This window comes from Cervus elaphus, chromosome 7, assembly GCF_910594005.1.
Source record: "Cervus elaphus chromosome 7, mCerEla1.1, whole genome shotgun sequence".
NCBI classification, from domain to species: domain Eukaryota; kingdom Metazoa; phylum Chordata; class Mammalia; order Artiodactyla; family Cervidae; genus Cervus; species Cervus elaphus.
Window position 1 is genome coordinate 9070019 of NC_057821.1, and position 17286 is coordinate 9087304.

General features: G+C 53.7%; 1 protein-coding gene across 3 annotated transcripts; it reads right to left on the reverse strand.

Moving 5' to 3' along the window:
* Nucleotides 1-10316: 10316 nt before the first annotated feature.
* BAK1 (BCL2 antagonist/killer 1) lies at nt 10317-16744 on the reverse strand. 3 transcript variants are annotated; one of them, XM_043907190.1, is made up of 6 exons: nt 16470-16744; nt 14472-14551; nt 13479-13614; nt 13012-13155; nt 11752-11932; nt 10317-11631 (listed from the first exon to the last, which is right to left on the reverse strand). In XM_043907190.1, the coding sequence occupies exons 2-6, from the start codon at nt 14539-14541 to the stop codon at nt 11527-11529; spliced, it is 636 nt and encodes a 211-aa protein (XP_043763125.1). In that variant the 5' UTR covers nt 14542-14551; nt 16470-16744; the 3' UTR covers nt 10317-11526. The 3 variants fall into 3 exon arrangements, with proteins under 3 accessions (XP_043763125.1, XP_043763127.1, XP_043763126.1); XM_043907192.1 differs by lacking the exon at nt 16470-16744 and adding an exon at nt 16129-16147; XM_043907191.1 differs by lacking the exon at nt 16470-16744 and adding an exon at nt 15944-16012.
* Nucleotides 16745-17286: the final 542 nt, after the last annotated feature.

Genomic DNA, 17286 nt, shown 5'->3' on the forward strand with positions numbered 1-17286 from the left:
TTCAAGAGCTGCATTCAGACCTGATGTAGATCACAAGATCCTGGAACTTGGGCTTAATGTCATGATGGATACCTCTTTATGGCGTCCTGAAGTAGGGATGAGCATACTTTGCCTGGAGGGAGAACAGAAATAATTGTAGTTGGAGGACAGATTGGTAGGTTGATTTAACTGATGACTCCAACTCATCACCCTTCCCTATAGCCACATCCTTTGTCCTGTAAATTTGTGGTTTCTTGTGATAGCTTATGGTGAACGACGTTGGATTCTTGATCTCGGAAGAAGATTTAGCTTTGGGAGGAGAGAACAGGCTTGACCACTCAAGAGCTTTTGGATAGCAGAGTTTTATTAAAGTGAAAAAGGACCGAGAAAGCTTCTGACATAGATGTCAGAGGGGGGCCAGAGAGCACCCCACTTGCTAGTCTTATCAGGGCCTTATATGCTTTTACCAGACCCACTCCCACAACATAGGTCTTAAGATAACAAGATTAATCAGAAAGTTCTTGTTAAGGAGAAACATGTCCTCAAGCAAGATACATTGTTATTGTATAATCATTAGTACAGACTTAAGGAAAAACATACCCTTGAGAAAGATGAGTTTTATTGTGTAATCATTAGCTCTGGGCTTATGACTAAGACAGAGCAATGCAGAAAAGAAAGTGTCCTTTTCTCCTCCTGGGACCCCTTTCTCCTTCTCAAGAGCCCAGGACTCCTTATCAACCTAAGAATTAATTCTCTCATTTGCATGACAGAAGCAGAGTCAATCTCCCCACCCTCTTTTTAAAAAATATTTATTTATTTGACTGCACCTTTATTTAAAATATGTATTTTACATAAAATATATACTATATATTTATAAAAATACATGAAGTAAATAAAAAATATTTATTTATTTGACAAGCCTTATTTGTTGCACTCAGGATCTTTGGTCTTTGTTGTCGCACGTGATACCTTTAGTTGCCGCAGGCAAGATCTAGTTCCCTGATCAGGGATCGAACCCATACCCCCTGCACTGTGAGTGTAGAGTCTTAGCCAGTGGACCACCAGGGAAGTCCCTCCCCAACCTCTTGAAGAATTAGAATTTAGCCATGTGACCTGCTTTGGACATGTAGTAATGTTAGCCGACTTGACAAAAGTAGAGGCTAGAAAAAGTGTGATTCTGCTACTTCTCTTGCTCCTCTGTGACCGCCATGAGAACATGTGAACGTGAGGTCATGCCAGGCTTAAGCTGCCAGAGGGACATGAATGACACGTGAAGGAAGCTGAGTTGCCCCAGCTGAGGTTATCTTAGACCAGCCAGACCTCAGCAGACCTGCCAGTGGATGATGAAGGCATGAATGTGCCCAACTAAGAATGGCTAAGCCTGGCCCAGATCAGCAGAACTGTCCACTTCAACCATAATCCATGGAAAATAATAAATATTTCCCACAGAAATAATAAATGATTTTTAAGTTACTAAACTTTGGAATAGTTTTGTTACATAGCACTAATTAACTGATACATGGTTATTGATTATGGATGTACATTTTTTAAAAATTGGGAAAGGACTAGACAATTGTTAAGAAAAATGAATTATGGTGACTGTTAGTTTTTTCTTCCATTATCCCTAATAACTATGTTTCCCAGTTATAATAAAAAGAAAGCAGAATAACATAATGGTAAAGATCATAGACCTCAGAAAAATCTTAGGTTCTAATATGTTGACTAAAAAAGATGCACAACGTGAGAGTTACAAGTTAAGTTTTATTTGGTTCAAAATGAGGACTGCACCCGACAGTACCTCAGATAGCTCTGAGAAACTGCTGCAGAGAGGTAGTGACGGAAAGGCAATATATATGATTTTGGTGAAAGGGGAGTTCAATACAATCCAGCACTTATTTTATTAATACAAAAAGTTATCTGCTAGTCACGAGGAGCTAATGTCATCATGAAGGGATTTAGTGCTTCTCCAGATATGAGGTCCAGATATGAGGGTCATGAAACCAGGGCCTGAAAATATGGTGGTGGTTTAGTCCCTAAGTCGTGTCCGACTCTTGGACCCTTGCGACCCCATTGACTATAGCCTGCCCAGCTCTGCTGTCTATGGGATTCTCTAGGGAAGAACACTGGAGTGGGTTGCCATTTCCTTCTTCAGGGGATCTTCCTGACCCAGGGATCAAACCCGGGTCTCCTGCATTGCAGGCAGATTCTTTACCAACTGAGCTATGAGGGAAGCCCAAATGAGGAGATGCAAGGGGAAATCAGTTCCTGAGAATATATAAGTATCTGAAGTCGTGTTTCGCCAATTCCTCCGGCGCACAAAGTGCCTCCCTCTCCACACTGAGCTCCCTTCAGGGCGTGTTGAAAGTCAACAGCCGCTGCCGGTTGTACTGCCGGTTGTGCTGCTCCGGCTGTTGACTTTCAACACGCCCTGAAGGGAGCTCAGTGTGGAGAGGGAGGCACTTTGTGCGCCAGAGAAATTGGCGAAACACGACTTCAGACAGTCATATAAAATGGAGAAGGAAATGGCAACTCACTCCAGTACTGTTGCCTGGAAAATCCCATGGACGGGGGAGCCTGGGAGGCTGTAGTCCATGGGGTTGCAAAGAGTCGGACATGACTGAGCGACTTCACTCTCACTTTCTTTCATACATATAATATGTATTTTGACCCCATCACTTCATGGCAAATAGAAAGGGAAAAAGTGGAAGCAGTGACAGATTATATTTTCTTGGGCTCCAAAATCACTGTGAACAGTGACTGCAGACATGAAATTAACAGACCTTTGCTCCTTGGAAGGAAAGCTATGGCAAACCTAGACAGTATATAAAAAGCAGAGACATCATTTTGCTGACAAGGGTCTGAATAGTCAAAGCTATGGTTTTTCTAGTAGGCGTGTATGGATGTGAGAGTTGGACCATAAAGAAGGCTGAGCGCCAAAGAATTGATGTTTTTGAACTGTGGTGCTGGAGAATACTTGAGAGTCCCTTGGACTGAAAGGAGATCCAACCAGTCAATCCTAAAGGAAATCAGTCCTGAATATTCACTGAAAGGGCTGATGCTGAAGCTGAAGCTTTAATACTTTGGCCACCTGTTGTGAAGAGCTGACTCATTGGAAAAGCCCCTGATGCTGGGAAAGATTGAAGGCAAAAGGAGAAGGGGGTGGCAGAGGATAAGATGGTTAGATAGCATCACCAACTCAGTGAACATGAATTTGAGCAAACTCCGGGAGATAGTAGAGGACAGAGAAGCCTGGCATGCTGCAGTCCATGGGGTTACAAAGAGTTGGACATGACTTAGCAACTGAACAACAGCAGCAATGTATCAGACACATAATAAAAACTCAGATTTTATTATTAATAATATAATATTTTTGAAGATTACAATGAGGTCCTATTTTTTGATTAGCAGTATTGATGAAATTCAGTAGCTTCAACTCAAAGTTTCTACCCTTAAATCATATACATGACAAGCCAAATACAAATACTCAAGCTAAATTCCATTCCATTCTGGTTTATAGAGCCTTCATGGTACTCAGTAAATGTTTGTTGAGTGAGTGAAAGAAAGCATGAATTCTTATTTGGTTTTATACTTAGAGGGACTGGTCCAAAAGCTATGTAAGAGGCAGACTGAAGACTTATACCCAGGTCCCAAAACTTAAAATGAAATGCATTTCATAACTAGTGGTTAAAAACCTAATGGTTAAAATCATTAACCATAAGATCCAAAGAACTGGAGATCTATATATACCCCTTATATGCCTGAGAGATACCCGAGGAAAAATGAGTAACTTCCTGATGTAGCTTACAATTCAGGATTAAATACCATCTTGTAAGTTTATTTAAACTTTTAAAAAATTTATTTGGCTGTGTCAGGCCTTCGTTTCGGCGTGCTGGAATTTCCATCTTGGTTGTGGCATGTAGGCTTTAGCTTTCTGAGCAGGGATCAAACCCGGGCCCCCTGCACTGTGGCTCAGAGTCTTGGCCACTGGATCACCAGGGAAGTCCCTAAATACCATCTTAATAGGGAAAAGGGAGGGCTTATATAGGCCTCTCAGGGGGAGTAAATGACTTTTAAGGAAGATAAAGGGGCCCTTAGGAGAAGAGATAGGAGATATGACAGTTTGTGACAAAGTTTGTCTGATACGACGTGGACCTCGAGTCTCCTTTTTGAAGATAAATAAATCTCTGGTTGATGAAACTCCTGGGGAGGGGAATCTGTGACAATTCATCTACGGGAGGATCTGTCTTTAGACAGATGGGGGATTCAGAGAAATCCCCCTGCGTTTGCTGTTCTTCAAATGTCTGCAGCTCAAAATATACCAAAGTGTCATATTTTGAAGTGGCATATTCTGCTGCCCTTCTGATGTCAAAGTATGAAGAAGCATGTTGAAACAAAGAAAGGAGGTGGGTGGGGAACAGATCCTGTGAAATGTGGAATGGGGCCCAGGGAGGAAGTAGGAGGGGCTCTGAAGACCACCAGACCGGGGCCGTCAGGTAGGAGGCAGAGGAGAGCGAAGGTCTCAAATGCCTGTCTGTTCCCTCCTCTGAGCAGCCTCCTTGGCTCACCCCCAGGCCTGGCCTGATGCCTCTCCTCCGGGACCCCACGGCCCTGCCCTGCCCTGCCACTTCTCACTGGAGTCCTCATCACTGCTTGGCACCTCCTCCTTTGCATGGAAGCTCCTGAGGATAGAGAGACACTGACTTCCCAGTGCCTCCACCAGGGATCGGCAAAGAGGAGGCCAGTGTGATGAGCAGAGCAGATCTAGTGGATGTGAAGTGGGGATTCGACATGGTGAAGACAGTGTTTTGTGAAGTGCGGTGGTGGGATTGGGCGGGGTAGGACCCAAGGAAGGGCCACTAGCTAAACCTGGAACATGGAGGATACACCTGGGGCCGTGGCAGTGGGAATGGGAAGGCAGAGGTGGGGCGGTGAGGAGCGGAGGTGCTCCAGGCGCGGTGCTCAGGGCAGCCATGGGCACAGGGGGGCTCCCGCACTCGAAGCTGTGTGCCTGGAGGGTCCTGGGCAACAGGGAAGAGGCGTCTCCCATGGACAAAATCCTTCTGGGTCTCCCCCAACAGGCACCGAGGCCGAGACAAATCCCATAGCATCACACAACGTGGAAATTGGCTTTCTGATATTGTGATTTATAATAAGAAATACATCTTTAGTTTTTGTCCTTATTCCTGGCACTGAACTCCTAAAGTCCTTGACATTTCCTAAGTGGTTTAAGAGCGAAATATTAAGGTGCATTTTTTTAAAGGTGCATTTTGTTATTCATAACAAGGCCCTTTGAGCCACATCTGAGTTTATGTTAATCAGGTGACTTTTGGAAAGCCCCTTCAGATGGGGGCAGGTTGCCAAGGGAACCAACCTCGATTGGAGAGTTGGAAATTTCAGCCCCGTCCTCCCACTCCGGAGAAGGGGAGAGGGGTTGGAGGTTAGTCACTAGTAGTCATGTAATGAAGCTTCCATAAGAATTTTTGAGCCATGAGGTTTGGGAGAGCTTCCTGGTTGGTGAACACCTGCCGGGTATGCCTCCATCTGCCAGGAGGGTGGGGCACCCAAAACTCCCTTGGGACAGAAGCTTTTGTGCCCTGGACTCTTCTAGACCTGGCCCCAAGTATCTCTTCATCTGCTTGTTCATTTGTATCTTTTATTTTTAAATATTTACTTATTTGGCTGAGCCGGGACTTATTTGCAGGAGGCAGGATCTTCTATCTTAGTTGCAGCATGTTACTGTTTAGTTGCAGCGTGTGGGATCTCGTTCCCTGACCAGGGATTGAAGCCAGACACCCTGCATTAGGAGTGTGGCATTTAGCCACTCTACCACCAGGAAAGTCCCCATTTGTATCTTTTAATATCCTTTGTAATAAACTAGGAATCCATTTTTTTTAATGAATTCTTTTTTTAGAAAGTATTTATTTATTGGACCGCCCCAGGTCTTAGTTACTGCATATGGGATCTTTAGGTGAGACATACGAATTCTTAGTTGTGGTATGCGGAATCTAGTTCCCTGACTGGGGATTGAACCTGGGCCACCTGCTTTGGGAGCCCAGTGTCTTAGCCACAGGACCACCACAGAAGTCCCTAAACAAATAGGTAATCTAGTAAGCAAGCTCTTTGCTGAACCATTCTTGCAAATGGTTCAAACCAGAGAAAGGGGTTGTTTGAACTTCTGATCTATAGCTGGTCTGTCAGAAGCATCTGAACTTGTGATTGGTGTTGGAGGTGGGGGTCAGAGTAGTCTTCAGGGACTGAGCCCTTAACTTATGGGATGTGATGCTATCTCCAGGTAAAGTCCCAGATTTGAATTAAACTGTAGGACACACAGCTTTGCCGGGGGAAAGAGAAAACAAGGTCAATAAGAGAAGCAACCACACCCCCCGACCCGCACCTCATCCAGAGGAGGTGAGCCAGGCTGGTGGGCACTGGTCCTGCTTTACACTGTGCCCTCCAGCCAAAGGGCTTCATGCCATCACTCTGCCTTCGTACAGAGCTGGCATGGGAAAGCAGCCTTGTCAATGAAGGAACACCAGGCTGCTTGGCACCACACACAATCTAGATTCAAGGGGCCAGCCGGTTACAGGAATTGTCTGAGGTTGCCAGTAACTGGATACCTCTGGCCTGTGAATATTACCATGTCCCTAACCAGCCAAGGAGGGGAGCACAGAATACTCCTACTAACCCCCAGTCCAGTGGTCAGCTGAGCTTGGGTGTGGCTCCTGTCACAGGCAGAAGGAAGGAGGGGGTTAATTCTAGCCAGTTCCATTGTTCAGGCCAGCCAAGGTCATGTGAAAATGATCTTGTCAATTACACTACACATCACAACCAGCAGACTCCTCCACCTCACCAGGATAGCATTTGGATTCAGCCTGCACTCGGCCCTTCTCACACACAGCCTACTAGTTGTGTTACTCAGGTTCCTGGAAATCTTTTTCAGTAGACACGGGAACCCACCTCCCAGAGCCCAGCTGCAGTGCTGCCTGTGCCTGGATTCACAACATCCACAGTTCAGAGATGGCTGGCCATGCGGATTCAGCTGGTGGGGTCCTCCTGGGGATTAAACAAGAAAATGTTCTCATTCTTGAGGAAGCCTAACCGTCTGCTACAAATGATTTGGAGAAATTGCTCTCCATAGGGTCAGAGGTCAGGTCAGAGAGGGGTCAAGTCAAAATATGAGAGGGCTGGTGAGCCCAGCTTCCATGCAGCCAATCATCACAAAAGTGATGTGATGGAGCAGAAAACTTTGAAGAACTATGTTCTTAGCCAAACCACAAAAAATCTCAGGCACTGGGCACCAGGAATGATTCCAAGACTGCAAAGGAACAGTTGGTTAAGTGGAGTTGAGTGGTATATTCATTTCCATGTTGATTTTCACATGGATGCCCACTCCGGGGTTACCCCGCCCCCAAGTGCAGGGGCACACTCACATACTCACAGGCATCCACTGGCACCTGCTTACATCGGCTGCTAAATCCCACCCTCCCAGTGGAAGGGGATTCTGTGGCTTTCATCTCTTTGGCTATTGACTTTTTCAGAAAAGCCCAATTTCTGCCCATCACTTGATTTTGGTCTTGTGAGGCTGCTCCTTTGATTCATTTATACACTTGGCCAGGGATCTGCTTCTGGGCAAGGGCTCAACAGCCCAGACTACTTCTTTTTGTTCTTAATACCTGGGAGACTGAATCCCTCATCTTCCCCCATCTTTTATACCCCAGTAGTCTGGTGTTCACCTTTCTAATGTGTTTGGCAATTGGTGATCACATCCCATAACCTGGGTTTTGCTGATTTTTTGGTCCTGGACATTTAAAAACCTCCGGCAATCTCACATAATGCCATTCTCTGACACATGCACACACACACAAAATCTGTTCTGCTTTAGATTGAACTAAATCAGATTTTACACGTGTCTTTGATCTGGGCCTCTACATCCTTGGTGTGCACAACTGGAGCAGGACATGGTTGTTTTATTTATTTTAATTAACTAATGAATTAACTTTAATGCCATTCAGATGGTTGGGCTTCTTCGGTGGCTCAAAGGGTAAAGAATCCTCCTGCAATGCAGGAGACCTGGGTTGTATCTATTCCTGGGTTGGGAAGATCCCCTGGAAGAGGGCATGGCAACCCACTCCAGTATTCCATACAGAGGAGCCTGGAGGGCTGCAGTCCATGGGGTTGCAAAGAGTCGGACAAGACTAAGCAACTTAAGCGCACGCATACACACACACACACACACACACACACACACACAGCCCATGGGGTTGCAAAGAGTCGGACAAGACTAAGCAACTTAAGCGCACGCACACACACACACACACACACACACACACACACACACACACACACACACACACACACACAGTTAGGTCATAAAAACTTGTTCAAACAACGTACCGAGTGATTTGGGCAAAAGAAGGACTTTCTCATTTGGATGGACAGCCAGTGACCTAAAATAAACTGGAGGGCTGCAGTCTAAGCAACTTAAGCGCACGCATACACACACACACACACACACACACACACACACACACACAGTTAGGTCATAAAAACTTGTTCAAACAACGTACCGAGTGATTTGGGCAAAAGAAGGACTTTCTCATTTGGATGGACAGCCAGTGACCTAAAATAAACTTTCTAAAAAGAACGTAAACTAGCAAACTCACGAACGTACGCCGCGGGATGGGGGCGGGGAGGCGCTGGTGCGAGGCGGGGCAGGAGTTCACACTGCTGCCGCCTCACTCAGCAGGTAACAGTGTTTCCTTCCGCGGGCAGGCTGCACTGCCTCATCTCGGTGGTACCACAGACTGAGGAGTCTAGACCTCTCCGGAGGAGACGAAGCAACACTTTCAGAAGAACCACAAATCTTGGGAAGAACTTAACTTCCTTAATACCTGCAAAGCCCATCTGCTCCCTGTACCCCCAGAATCCCCCCTAAGAATGTATTTATATTTCTCTTTGGGCAACTTCATCTTGATAGAATGCGGGGTGGAGTGGAACCCTAGGCACAGGCCTAAACCTTTTGGGGGCTGCTCCCCAGGCCTTTCAGGAGAGACTGGAAACCACGCAGCCGCCGCCACCGCCCACCCTTAGTCCAGCTTTCCGCCGGGATTGGGTGGGCGGTGCGCCTCGAGGCCCCGCCCATAAGGGGGGCACGCTTGCGCGCCCGAGGCGGCGGCGGCCATGTTTGATCCGGGCAGTCCGCTCGCCTCCCAGAGTTCTCAGAGCGGTCGCATGGTTCCCACCCGCACGGCGGGTAGGCGATCCCTCCCTCCCCACCTCGCCCCGTGGCTGACCTGTGCTCGAGACCAACGGCCCCGGCCCCCACTCCTCCGGCCTCCACGTGAAGCCTCGAGCCAGTGTCCTGGTGGCCAGTGCCAGGTCCCCACCCTTTCTACCCGGTGACTCTGGGCAGGCACCTCAGTTTCCTTATCTGTAAAATGGGAGTTTAACAACCCTCCCCGCCACAGCTATACCTGCTGATTGTTGGGCACGTATGATAAATTCTCAGCATAAAGCTCCGCAGAGTGTGTTCCATAAAAACTGTCTACGAGCTTTTCCTGCAGGAAATTGCAAGGGGCCTTGTCACCACCACCCTTCCAGCCCCCACAGCTCGCAGGGGTCCACTCTCAACGACTGCAAGCAGGACGTGGGCTCTGTGAAGACCAAGTCGGCGGGCCCAGGGGATTGGCAAGATGCCCTCGGGGAAGTGAAAGAGAAGCCTTAAGAGTCCTTTAGGGCTTGCGTGTGACCACTTTTGGAAAGGTGTCAGAAAACAGACCAGGGTGCCCGGGACTGGAAAGATTTTGTCGGTTTTGGAACATTTAAACGCCTCCGTGCTTGTTATTTTTATCACCCCTGGCTGCCTCCCCATAGGGACTCCCATGCAGCAGAGAACTCCTAGAATGAAAAGCCTTGTGTGCGTGTGAGCTGTGGGGGACATGGCGAAGAGGGAGCCGGGACGCTGCGTCCCAGGTGGAGCGAAGTGTGGGTGGTGGCCCCTGGGAGAGTTCAGACCAGCCCTGTGGGGGTCCCCAGGCAAGGGCAGCTGCTCCACCAACTCTGCACCCCGAGCCTAGCAGTTTGGGGACCCCTGACTTCCTGTGGGAATGGGAAACTCGCCTGGAACCCCAAGAAATGAGGAAAGTTCCTGGAGAAGGGGGTAGCGAGTGGGGAGGGGCCAAGGCCTTCTAGAGGGCTGGAGAAACACACCCAGACCTCCACAGCGTTTTGGAGGCTCCAGAGGAGACCCGTCAGTAAAAACCAGGTGAAAGTCACTCGCGCTCAGGTTCCCCTGGTCAGCCTGATGAAGAGAAGAACAGTGGAGACGACAAAAGGGATCAAGTCTGAGTGGGGGTTGCAGTTTATTTTCAGATACACTCAGAGGGTGGGAGGTGGCCAGCCGGCTCCCTCTGCGTCCCCTCCCTGCATTTGGTTTAATCAAGAACTCCTTTCCCCTGACCTCTGAATCCCTCAGCTGTGCAAGATAGACGAGACACTTAACCCCACCATCAGGAGGGGCTCAGGCAGGTGTGGGGTGCGGAGGGTAGAGGTTGGGGCAGAGTTCAAGTATTCACAGTTCCCCTGTGCACACCCCCAGATTACACTGTGCCCAGGCCAGAAGGGAGGGCCCCAGCCCTGGGGTTCCTAGTGGTGTTTCTAGCCCTTCTCTCACTCAGAAACTTATGATGCACTCCCTGCCCCTTTCCCTGATAATACAAACCGCAGTCCTAAACCCTGTAGTCCAGGCGAGGTGGGGGCCCGGGCAGTGCGCTCACCTGAGACCCCTCCCTTCCTCACCTGGAGTGGGGGGGGGTGTGGCGAGCTGCTTGTAGTGACGGGTGGGAGCAAGTGGTAACACGTGGGGGGACAGAGGCCCTCAGGAGCTCTGGTCTGCACCCCACCCCACCCCGAATCCCTGAGAGTCCACCTCCAAAGTCAGTATGGGCTGGGGGGGGGTGGGAGCGGGGGCTGCGGGGACCTTGTCCCCTGCCCCCCCCGCCCCAGTCCTGTTCCCAGGGAACGTGATGCTCAGGAAGGGCCAGGTCTGGGCTCCAGGCCCAGCTTTCAAGCTCAACCTTCCAGAACTGCTGAATTCTGGGGAAGGGTAGGGCTACTAACCCCCACAGCCCAGATGTCCTGGCTTTGGGCAGACTGGTGGGAAGGAGGGGTGCCCTTCTAAGGGCATTATAAAAAGCTAAAACCGTTAATGACGACTTGGAAGAAGTGGTTCCCAGCCTCTTGCTTCCCCAAGTTATCAGTCTCCCCAGCACCCAGCAGACAGGGCTGAGGGGGTCCCAGAGAGCTAAGGGAAAGGCCACCGCCCCCCTCCGAGAGGGGGCCCGTTAGCACCATGCAATGTTGGAGCACCCAGCAATCTGATGGATGCCCCTGGACAGGGGCCCTCCAAAGCTGGAGTGCCCACTTACTAAAGCTTCTGTGCTCTTAATGGGGGGCAGGGGGACACCCCTGCTGGAGAGGAGGTGAGGGGAGAAGCTGGGGCCAAAGTTCACACAGGGGTCTCAGGACCCCAAAGGGCCCCTCCAGGAGTCATGACTTGAAGAATCTTCGTACCACAAACTGGCCCAACAAAACCACAGCCAGAACTATGACTACGTTCCTGATGGGGCCGTTCCCCAAGTCCAGAGCTGCCACCTGCCAGGAGAGACAGAGGGGTCATGGGTGGAGGTGGCTGGTGAGGGCTGGTGGCTCCCGGGGCCCGGGGTGGGGCGGCTCCAGCAGCAGGGACGGGGTGACCAATGCTCAGGCACTCACCCAGCCACCCCTCTGCGCGATCCACCTGGCGATGCAGCGACGCAGCATGAAGTCGGCCACAAAGCGGGTCACCTGGCCCAGGAAGCCGGTCAGGCCGCGCTGGTAGACGTAGAGGGCCAGGCGGTAGCCGAAGCCCAGCAGAGCCACCACGCGGCCCCAGTTGATGCCGCTCTCAAACAAGCTGCAGGTAGGGGAGATGCCGTCACTGGAGACCCCCGGGGGGCCCTTCGTCTTCCTTCCCCCTCCCATCCCTTTGGACCCCCCACCCCCATCCCCTCCCTGCTGGAAAGCAAAAATGGCTTAGCCGTGAACTGGGGGTGGGCAGAGGCTGTCCCAGCCTGGCTTCGATCTGGGAAGAGCCCGCATCCCTGTGAAAGGAGAAAGCTCAGACGGCAGATGAGTGGGGCGCTGCTGCTTGGGCTGTGGCCCCATGCTGGGGGCGCAAAGGCTCACAGAGCCTGGAGGGCAAAGCGGGCTGGTGGAGGCAGCGGGGAGATTACCTGTGGGCGCTGCTGCTGGCCTGGCAGCCCGGGACAGCAGAGAGAAAAGGACAGAAGAGGAGGTTAGGACAGTCTTGGAATCACAGCAGAGTGGGCGGTGACCTCTAAGGACACAGGCAGGGCATTCAGCTCTGAGTGCTGATTCCATCTCCTGCTCCTGCCTTCACCCTCAGCCTCGAATCTGCCCTAAGGCTGACTTCTTTAACCCAGATGGTGACAACGGCTAACACCTCTAAGTGTGCACGCGGTCCTAAGCGTATTTCCCCTAGTTTACGGACCAGGAAACTGAAGGCTAGGATGTGCCACAAAGCCGGTAAATGGCGAAGCTAGGATTCGCCCAGGCTGCTGGTCTCTTGGGGCCAGATCACAGCATCAGTCATCTTCAGGACCCGGTGGGCTGAAGCCAGGTTCAGCAACCATCTTTGGTGTGAAATGTGGTTCCAAATCAGAACGAGAGCTGTGTCCCAGCAGTGCTGGGGAGCTCCGGGGACAACCCCACTGTGGGCCGCCCCCCCACAGTCCTGATCTACCAGCTCATGTTGGTGTCAGGGCTCGTGAAGGCTGTGCCCTTGTGTACAAAGATGAGGAGCCTGGGCTTAGAAAGAGAAAGACAGGGGCCCGAGGCCACGCGTGAGTTAACAGCAGAGGCGGGGACAGAAAACACATCTCCCGACACCAGCAGAGAAGCTTGTCTCCCGTCTCACAGGCAGAGCCTGGCGCAGCGGGGACAGCGCCGTGGAGGGGCGGTGGCCGGGGCTACCTGGACGCGATCTTGGTGAAGTACTCGTAGGCGTTTTCTGCCGTCGGCTGCAGGTGCTGCAGCATGGCCTGGAATTCCGAGTCGTAGCGCCGGTTGATGTCGTCCCCGATGATGGCGAGCTGGCGGCCCACCTGCCCCATGGTGCTGGAGGAGCGGGAGGCGGCCAGTGAGTTAGGGCCCGGGCTGGCAGCAAACCGCTGCTGCCTGCCCGAGATGCCCTGGCCTGGGGCACCCCTCCTGGGAAGTCCTGACCGTGTTCTCAGACACGAGGGCTGGCCCGGGCACAAGGGCCAGGCTGTGCTGAAAAGGGTGCCGGTTCTGGGATGGGAGTGGTGACCCGAACGCAAAAGGGCAGCAGCGGGAGAAGCCCCTGCCAGCTTGCTCCGCTCCCAGAACCGACACGGCGACCCTGCGTGAGCCTCCGCTTCTCTCAGCATGTCCCCGTGGGCCCAGGGGCCGCAGCTCACCTGCTGGGTTCTGGGTGCAAGGTGGCCATCTCTGGGTCAGTAGGCGCAGCCGCCCCCTCAGCCTCCTGTTCCTGCTGATGGCGGTAAAAGACGTAGCTGCGGAAGACCTCCTCCGTGTCCCGGGCCACCTGCTCCTCTGGGGACCAAAGCTGGGAGTCAGGGAGGAAGTGCTTTGGGGAGGAGGGTTCCCTCTGCCGGGGGACACACCTGTCCCTCCTCTAGCCCTCAGGTGACACCTAGGGCTGACTCTGAGTAGAGCTGTCTTCTCAAAGCAGCATTATGGAGGAGGCGACCGCCCTGTTTACAGATGGGGAAACTGAGGCATGGTGTTAGCGTCACGTGCGCGAGGTCATGCGGCTGGAGTGAGCAGTGTGGCCAGGATGGACTCCCAGGCGTTTGGGTCTCTGATGTTTAGTGTCCAAGGCACCCAGCCCTTTGGCTTGGCTTAGGGACCGTGGGAAACAGAGTTTGAAGTTGCAGCCCAGGAAAGTCACACTGGGATATAGTGAGCGGCCTGGGATGCTCAGGCCAGGAAGCAGCCTGTGCTGGGCGGCGGAGCTGCCGGCCTTTGGGGTGGTCCCCTTGGGAGAGGGCACTCTCTTCCTTCCTCCCCAGAGTCTAACAGCCCGTCTCCACGTTGGGCGGCCCTGACCAGGTGATAAACCGCCTCACTTCCTTATTTCCCCAGCTGGGATAAGACAGCCGCGCCCACGCCTTCCCTGCTGCTCGCCCATCGCTGGCTGCCCGGGGAGGGCAGGGTGGCCTCCTCAGGCCCTACGCGTCCTTCCCCCCGCCGCTCCCAGGGCTGGGTCTGGCCTGCACCCCGGCTGCTGAGCCGGCTGGCCGCCTGCACTGGGTGGGGAGGTGCTTTTCCCCTTTGCGAAAGGCGGGTAAACTGAGGTGGGCCCTTGGGACCATCCGGGTCTGCTCTCGCCAACCTCCCAGCTGGCCCCGGTGGCTATGGGGTGGGTGAGGGGGCAGACAGACCCTTACCCGAGGTGGAGGAGGGGTCAGGCTCGCCGCAGCCCTGCCCGGGGGGACCCGGGCCTTGTCCGGAAGCCATTCCTCAGGTCCTGGGGAGAAGAGGAGTGTCAGACTGTTGGGGGCAGATAGGAAAGCAGAGATGGGACCAGGGGCTCCAGCGGTCCGTGGAGGTGCAGAGGGCCCCCTCTGGAAAGACCCACTGACCCAAGAACTTATCACTTCACTGGCGGCTCTTCAAGGAAGACTGGGGCTGAGGAAGGCCAGGCAGCCAAGACTCCCCCAACCGGGGACCAGCCCAGGCCCTGGGGCGGGGAGGCCACAGTGGTGGCCAAGCGGCTGTCTCGTCACGTCTTACCCCACTCTGGGCTGGGGAGGCGAGTTTCAGAGGCGGGGTTTCCTTCCGCTGCTGCTGGGGCCCCCTGCACCCTATCCAGTCCATGCTCACCACAGACTCGCCACCTTCCAGCCAGTGACCCTGAAGGCCGTCCCCGAAGGTCCCACTCCCCCCACCGGCTAGTCAGAGCACACCTGTTCTCCAACTCCGGCCTGTTAGCCACACACATCTCGCGAGCGCCTGTGGTGTCCTCCTTACACGTGCGGGAGGAGGCAGGGTGGGCACCGTCATGCCCACTGCACAGGTGGGAAAACTGAGGCACAAGGAAGGCCCCAGGCCGCGGGGCTAGTCAAGCCATCAGGGCGATCTGAATTTCCACACGTGTCCATTCTCTCCTCAGCGCTCATGTCAGACTTGCTTCCCAGTCTGTGGAACCTCAGAGCGGCTCCTTTGCAGGGCCGCCTTCCCTGCCGGTGTCGGTCTCTGCCCTTGCCCCGCCTGCCTAGCAGGTGGCTGAGGAAGCCACGTGTACCCCTCGCCCTCCTGTCTCCGGCCCCCGGTTTCCCCCTTTGCCGGGTTCTGACCACAGCCCCTGGCGGCTCAGTGAACCCTGGGCAGCACAAGTATTTCCTGGACATAAGCTGTTTCACTTTCAGTTTGCACGCTCCTCATTGCCCCGCGCCCCAAAGCTGCCTCCATCACCCAGGTGGGAAGCCCCCCTCTTCCCGTCACTCGGGAGGGCCCAGCCCGGGCCCAACACACATGCCGCCCTCTCCTACCAGGGAGGGCCGGTGTACCCCCTCCTCCCTGGGAGGGCCTGTGGACCGTATACCCTCCCCCCTCAGGCCTGGGGCCATTTTCCAAAGGGCCTCAGGAGAAGGGTGGGGAGGGTCCACCTGTGCGCCCCACCCTTCACTGTCAAAGGGGCAGGGACAGGGAGAAGGGACTAGCCCCTCCTGCGGCCCGCGGTCCCCCGCCTGCTTAAGACAGAACTTTGCTTGGCACCCCGCATCCTAGAAACTGCTTCCCAAACAAGGCGCCTTTCTCCCTCCCTTGGTACCCAAACGCGGTGCCCCCCAGGACATCATCAGGGCTGAAGGATGCTAACTGCACCTCGACTCCCTTTCCCACTACCCCTGGGGCTCACCGCTGGGGATAACGTGGAGCCTTGGAACTCGCCCCAGGGCCAGAGGCCTGAGCCGACCCGGGACTTCCTCTGCCCCCATCCAAGTGGCCTGACTTCCTGGTGGGGAGAGTCCGCTGTGCCCCACCTTTTGGGTTTGCCAGGCCCAGGATACTGCTGGAGTTGGGGGGAAGGGGGCAGATCCTGACCTGGTCTTAGGACTCCCGGGGCAGCAGGAAGCACTCTGAAAGATCTCCCGCCGCCCTTGACCTTGACTCTGACCTCCACTCCCATCCCCCAGACTGCTAAAGAACCTGGCTCTTTGGCACGCGATTCTCGGGCAGCCAGGGCCAGGGCAAGAGGGGACGCCACCTGAGGGGCAGCCCGAGGGAGCCCCGGCTGGATTGGGCCACCTTTGGGGGCTGGTGGAGCTGCCCGGGCAAGCTTCGCGGCATCCCCCTCCCCAGCGGGCTCCCCAGGGGCTCCCTGCCTCACCCCGGGCCTGGGGCTGCCCAGGGAGGGGGGCATGGGCAGGACTGTCCCGGCTTACCTCCCCGGGCCCTGACCCAGGCCCGGGATGGCCCAGCAGGGCGGAGGCCAGAGATCCTGGGGCCAGGGACTGCTCCCAGGGTTGGGTCCCCAGGCCTGGCTTCCAGGAAGGGGTGTCAGTGGATCCCCGGTGTCTGGAGTGCAGCCTCTGCCGGTCCCAGAGCGGCCCTAGGGACCCGCGGGGCTGCGGCGATCATAGAGGCGCCAGCGGCTCCCGGCTCCCATCAGCTCCCTCTAGAGGAAGTAGCTTAGTGGCCGCCGGATGCGAAGCCACAGCCCGTGGCCTGAGGCGGGTCTGGGCTCCGCAGGAGAAAGCGGCCTCCCTTCTCCTCCCCCAAGGCTTTTCCCCCACCCTGATTCCTGGTCCTCCTTCTTGGTCTGTCCCCTGCTCCCTTCCCTCAGTGTCAGTAAAACAGCCAGGATGGGGAGGTTCCTTGAACCCCACCCACTGTGTGCCAGGCACTTTAAAAGCCCTTTGGAGGGACTTCCCTGGTGGTCCAGTGGCTAAGACTCTGTCCTCCCAACTCAGGGAGGTCTGGGTTCGATCCCTGGTCAGGGAACTAGAGCCCACATGCAGCAACTAAGAGTTCACGTGCTGAATTCAGACACAGTGAAGCCAAATGAATAAATATAAAAATAAATAAATAAGAGCACTTTGGAACAACCCTGGGAAGTTGGTGCAGCGGGCCACACCCATCTTACAGGGGAACAAACTGAGGCTGGACTGGCTTAAGGAACCTCTCCCGAGGTCACTGAGATGGGTTTATAATCAGGTCTCCGGGAATAATACTGAGATTCAGTGTGCAGTTAAGACTCTG

Coding starts and splice junctions, on each gene's coding strand:
- BAK1 (XM_043907190.1), bottom strand. CDS start 14,541: ATGGCTTCCGGACAAGGCCCGGGTCCCCCCGGGCAGGGCTGCGGCGAG. Junction 13,615..14,471: donor TGACCCCTCCTCCACCTCGG/GTAAGGGTCTGT, acceptor TTTGGTCCCCAG/AGGAGCAGGTGGCCCGGGAC. Junction 11,632..11,751: donor TCGCGCAGAGGGGTGGCTGG/GTGAGTGCCTGA, acceptor CTCTCCTGGCAG/GTGGCAGCTCTGGACTTGGG.